The sequence below is a fragment of the Theropithecus gelada genome, chromosome 1 (assembly GCF_003255815.1).
Source record: "Theropithecus gelada isolate Dixy chromosome 1, Tgel_1.0, whole genome shotgun sequence".
Classification (NCBI taxonomy): domain Eukaryota; kingdom Metazoa; phylum Chordata; class Mammalia; order Primates; family Cercopithecidae; genus Theropithecus; species Theropithecus gelada.
Window position 1 is genome coordinate 215,603,918 of NC_037668.1, and position 6,000 is coordinate 215,609,917.

A 6,000-nucleotide genomic window follows, 5' to 3' on the forward strand; every position below is an offset into this window, starting at 1 on the left:
ATTTACTTTTAATTGTTTTATGTAACTGACGAAACACAGTTGTATAAATAATACAAAACCTTGTCTAGAGACGTGGAAATGAAAAAAAAAATCCAAAACTAAAAGGTAATAAAGAAAGTATTTGCATTTTTTTTCTGCACGACTCTGTGAATATATGCATTATGTTTTATAATTCATGTATTTTACGCCTATTTGCACTCTTAAATTTTATCTCATCTGATGTTATATAATTTACATTCTTTAAGTAAATACTAAGTGACAGAAAGAAGATGGCTAAATATGTCTTAGGTACCGGGGGAAAACAATACGGAATTAAAAATTATTCACAGTTAATCTAAATGAAGACTAATCTACACTCCAATAACCAGAGTTTGACTCTACTATAATTAATTTTATTAGAGATCATAAAGAATGATAAATTATCCAAACATAAACACATTTTTAAGATGTCTAATAACCTGATGTTCTGACAGATCCTTTATTTTCTCTTAATCACTCTGATAGATTGTTGATCACACCGGAAAGACAAAAGGAATAGATGTCTTCATTTGTTTATAGAAAATAGATGCCTTAATTTGCTTAAATTGAAAAATCCTCACATAAAACTCTCTTCAGGTTTACTAAAGGAAATAGTCAAGTCCGGGCGTCAAAATTGGTTTCCAATATAAAATTAAGACCCTGTTAAAAACTGTGCACTTAGTAAGATGACAAAATCTGGAAACTGGGATGGATTGAAGCACCACTATGCTACCTGTCTATAATTTTAGAACTCCAAAGAGCCTAAATGGAAAAATAAGGGATGAAATAAAACCAATAGTTAGACACCAAATGCCTATTTTCATAAAAACACTTCCAAAATTGTGGGCATAAAACGACCCCAGAAATTTAGGCGGAGAAATTTCACTTTAATGAAACAAATATTTATGGAACACCTTAAAATATTCATCATGTCCCCTGCACTGTTCCGGGCACCAGGAATCCATTTATAGATTAAGGAACTTAAAGTACAGTTGGAAGAAAGTCCTTTGAGTAAAAGGTTCAATAACAGATATCTTAGTCTCTTTTGACTTATTATTTTTAAATACAGAAATGCTAATTCTGAATGTGAACTTCTTTAAATCATGTATACATCTCTTTAGAATTAAACAACACATTATAAAATATTAATCATGGTACAACAAAAGATAAATCAGAACATGAGTTTATATTTCCTTTTCCGTTTAAATGTAGGAAGAGAAGGGAAGAAAGTGAACTTTGGAAAGCGTAACCCATTTTCAAAACTGTGGAAACATGTCCAATCATGCAAAAATGGCTAAGTGAAAGATGGTATATGTGATAACATACTCCATAGTTTTTCCAAAGTATTTAATGACAGGCCAGGCACAATGGCTCATGCCTGTAATCCCAGCACTTTGGGAGGCTGAGGCAGTTGGATTGATTGAATCCAGGAGTTTGAGATCACTCTCGGAAACATAGTGAGACCTTGTCTCTCCAAAAAAAAGAAATACAAAAATTGGCCGGGTGTGGTGGTGTGCACCTGTAGTCCCAGCTACTTGGGAGGCTGAGGTGAGAGGATCGCTTGAGCCTGGAAAGTGGCCGTTGCAGTGAGCCAAGATCATGCCAAAGCATTTCAGCCTGGGTGACAGAATAAAACTCTGTCTCAAAAAAAAAAAAAAAACAGATAAATTCTCACAATTTTATTTTAGGTGAAAAGAATATATAAACTGTAACTCAGTAATATTTCTAATGATAACAGCAAACCTTTGTTTTCAAATCAATGTTGCCCAGTATGATACTGTGCACTTGCTATGCCCTCTTTCATTTCATCTTTGCAAAAACACTTTGAGATAGTTGCAATGATCATCCTCCTGTTACAATTAAGAAAACTGAAACACAGAGGATAAGTGATTCCTCTGAGATTCCAAAAGAAGCAAGTCATAGAGCTGGGATAAACCCAGTCACTTAACTTCAGAGCCTGGACACTTAAATGCAATGCAGTATAATTCAGAGATGGGTGAGCTGCTAGGTCTCTCCTGGTCAGAATAACCTTATGAGAACTAACAATTAATGAACATTAGAGAGCCCCACCCTTCCCATCTTTTTCAGTCTCCTCACTGATTTATTTTTTTTCAGAACTCTGATTACTACATGACATTATATCATATAAAAATTCATTTTTTCCAAAAGTATTTTTCATATAGCATCATTGTTCTTGCCTTTATCCCACTAGAATGTAAGGCAAAAAAAAAAAAAGTCATTTTTATTGCCTTTATCCCACTAGAATGTAAGATCCACGAAGGCAGAAACTTTGCCTAACTCACTCTCTGCTGCAGTGCCAATGTCTAGAACATAAGAGACACTGCAGAAACATTTGCTGAATGAAATAGTGGATTAGGGGGTTTTTTTTAGACGCAGTCTCGCTCTGTCGCCCAGGCTGGAGGGCAGTGGCACGATCTCGGCTCACTGCAAGCTCCGTCTCCCGGGTTCACGCCATTCTCCTGCCTCAGCCTCCCGAGTAGCTGGGACTACAGGCGTGAATTAGCTTTCAAAACAAGTAGAAAAAGAAAAAGAGAAAATAAAAGAAAGATCTGTGCAGCCTGGGAAGTCCCTCTGCTGGGGTTTAGCAGGTTGATCAGGGAGCTAAGCCTCCTACCTTGGCTGTGGGAGAAAGACGAGTAGTCATGTGACCTGTTAATGTGCAAGCTTAAAGGATCCTACTGTAAGTGTTTGTGTGCTGGTGCCATCAGCCCCTGTCATGTGGTCCTGGCAGTCCTGTTTGGCCTGCAGGAAGTGCCTGTTGTTTCATCTCAGAATGGCTGCCTCTAGGATGCTCGAGTTGCTGTTTATTAACCTGGGCCCTGTAAGTGGTTGAATATTGACCTTAGGAGCTCACTCTTCTCCCTTTCCTTATAACTCTCTACGTCTCCTCTTCCCTTTTTCTTCTTTCTTTCTTATTCCCTATCATAGACCATAAAATCAAATTAACATGTATTATGAATATTGGTTGAACATTACTGATATGAATTTTTAAACCAAATTAGTTTAAATTTTATACCTATTTCTTCCAAAAATAATCAATGCAAAACAAACTTTTATTAGCTGGATGCGGTGACACATGCCTGTGGTCCCAGTTACTTGGGAGGTTAAGATGGGAGGATTGCTTGAGCCCAGGGGTTGAGGCTGCAGTGAGCTGTGATGGTGCCACTGCACTCCAGTCTGGGTGACGGAGCAAGACCCTGTCTCAGAACAAAATAGAACACAACAAAAACCAACCTTTTAGTCCTCATTTGTGTGACTGATAATTACTTGATTTTATTTTCCTACGAGCCAATGGACTCTGATGTTATTAATCTACAATATTAATTATTAATTGTGCTTGCTTCGGCAGGACATACACAATATTAATTATTAATTAACCAAGTCTTGTTTTGTTGTGACCCAACCCCTTCCACACTGCAGCTGCGTCCCAGAATGGTTAACTGTCCAGTCAAGTAGCTCTTCAGCTTCGGCTTGTCCACCGCATCCTTCAGGAGCCCCACCTCCTACTTTTAACACACTTTCTTCCTGAAGTCCCATAGGATTGTTAAGTAAATAACTATTCATTTTTTTCTAGGAGGATTAAAATCTCTTTGTAAATTAGCAATACGACTTGCCTCTGGAAAACTGTGTTTGTCGGTACAATGCCAGTTACTAACTGACATGCTCTTTATTTCACAGGTATCACGAAGAAGAAGTTTGAAAAAAAATTTAGTCCCACAAATAAATCTGGCTTCTTCCTTCTTCCCAGCTATACCCAAGTAAGAAGAAAAAATCAGAAATGGCTGCTGCACATAAAATGGCAACGTTTGGATGATACCTTCTCTTTATTTCAGGATGAGAGGGAGAAACCAGCAGACACTATCAGTCATTTCTGGTGTCATTCACCAGTCATTTCTGGTGTCAGGCCATCCTACTAATGGGGAAGATTCTTTAGGGAGTTCTGGTGACCTGAATACCATGCAAGGAGCAAGCAGCCAGAAGTTTAGGCAGTGTTTCTCATTTACTATGAGCAGACTGACACATAAGAAAACAAATGAAATCAATAGCATTGGTAGGTCTAAAATCATATGCTTATCAATGTTTAGCTTTCCACTTCCTCCCACCGGTCACCTTACTCCAGAGCCAGAATGACTGTCAGGACATGTGCAGTAAGAGGCACTTTCAGGTCATGCTATGTGTTGTACCAAGAGAATTATTATTAAAAAGAAAAATGCGCCAGTCAGATCTCTAGATGTTTGTCTTCTTCATTTAGAGAAATATTATCTGGAAGAAAATATCCTAAGTTTATTCACACGTAGTCCAGACATGACTCCAGATAAATATAAAAGGCGGCAAAGAAAGGAAGAAAATGGGTCAACAAATAGAAAAAGCATAGTAACATGGTAGATTTAACCTTAAATATATCAATAATTATGAAACCTTTACTAGGTTAAGTACGCAAATTTAAAAGGTTGCCAGAATGGATTAAAACACAAAATCCCAACTAAATGTTGTTTATAATAAACACATCTAACATACAAGGACACCAAAATCTTAAAAGAATGAAAAAAGATAGATCATGCAAAATCTAACCTAAGAAAATCAATATAGTCATATTAATATTAAAATATACTTTAAGAAAATAAACAAGAGTCTTTATAATAGTTTTATTAATAATAACTCAAAATTGGAAAAAGCCTAGCTTCCACAACAGAAGAATGACTAAACAAACTATGGTAGGGTAGGACAACGGAATCCTCAGCAATTAAAAGGAATAAAATGCTAATGCATGCATTAACATAGACCAATCTCGAGAATATGTTAAGTCAAAAGAATTTTTCAGAAAGAATACATGTTGTATGATTCCATGTTTATAAAATTCTACAACAGGGAAGACTAATATTCAGTTTAAAAAATTAAAACAATGGTGGCCTCTGGGAGAGAGGGCAAATGTCACAGACAGATTTAGAGATTTAGAAGGGGTACGAAAGAACTTTCTAGGTTGAATGGTAATGGTCTTCATTTTAATAATGTTTGGGTTATACAGCTAGGTGTGCATTTCAAAATTTATTGAATGTTATTTCTGCATTTCATTGTATGTGAATTTTTTCAAAAAATTAAGAACTGTAAACTAATATTCTCATTGATATGCACGCTAATAGGATTACTAGTGTCTTCAACTTACTTTGAAATGAATCAAAAAAATAAGATGAACTAATGGATAGAGGGATGGGCTGATAGATGGATATGTGTTAGAGCATATCTAAAACCACATTAATTATGGAATCTAGGTGGTAGGAATATAGGTATTCATTATGGAGTTCTTTCAAATTCTCTGTTTTCGTTTTTTCCATATTAAAAGAGAGGAGGGGAAAAAGTCTAATGAAGAAATCAATATAACATTTTAGAGAAAACTTTGAGGAATTCTATCTAAATGCAAAGGTATATTTATGTTCATGGCTTTGAGGATGCAATATTGTAAAGATGTAAGTTCCTTCTATACTAGCCATGTATTGCTGCATAACAATAAAAAAAATTGAGTGGCTTGAAACAGCAATCATTTATTTGCTCATAACTCTGTGGGTTAGCAATTTGGGCTGGCCCCACCTGGGCATTTCTTCTGGTCTCACCTGGTGCCACTCACACAACTGCAGTGAGTGTCTAAATGGTCTAAGATGGCCTCCTTGTGTTTGATGCTGACTGCTGACTGGACTTCTCTTTCTGTGTGATCTCTCCTCTCCAAAGAGCCAAGGGGCCAGATTACAGTGCTCGCACCTGTAATTCCAGAACTTGGGGAGGCTGTAGTGGAAGGATCGCTTGAGCTCAGAAGTTTGAGACCAGCCTAGGCAACACAGCAAAACTCTGTCTCTACAGTAAATACACGAATTACCTTGGTGTGGTGGCACAGGCCTATAGTTCCAGCTGCTGGAGATGCTGAGGTGGGAGGATCACTTGGGCCTGGGGTGTCAAGGCTGCAGTGAG

The 6,000-nt window shown here is 37.0% G+C and overlaps 1 protein-coding gene across 1 annotated transcript in view; it reads left to right on the forward strand.

Moving 5' to 3' along the window:
- Positions 1 to 4,704, forward strand: part of WDR64 (WD repeat domain 64) — a 156,701-nt gene extending 151,997 nt beyond the window's left edge. The window contains exon 27 of the mRNA XM_025360038.1: positions 3,718 to 4,704. Within this exon, the coding sequence (XP_025215823.1) occupies positions 3,718 to 3,801 (84 nt within the window). The 3' untranslated portion in view covers positions 3,802 to 4,704. The remainder of the gene's footprint in view (positions 1 to 3,717) is intronic.
- The last annotated feature ends 1,296 nt before the right edge of the window (positions 4,705 to 6,000 follow it).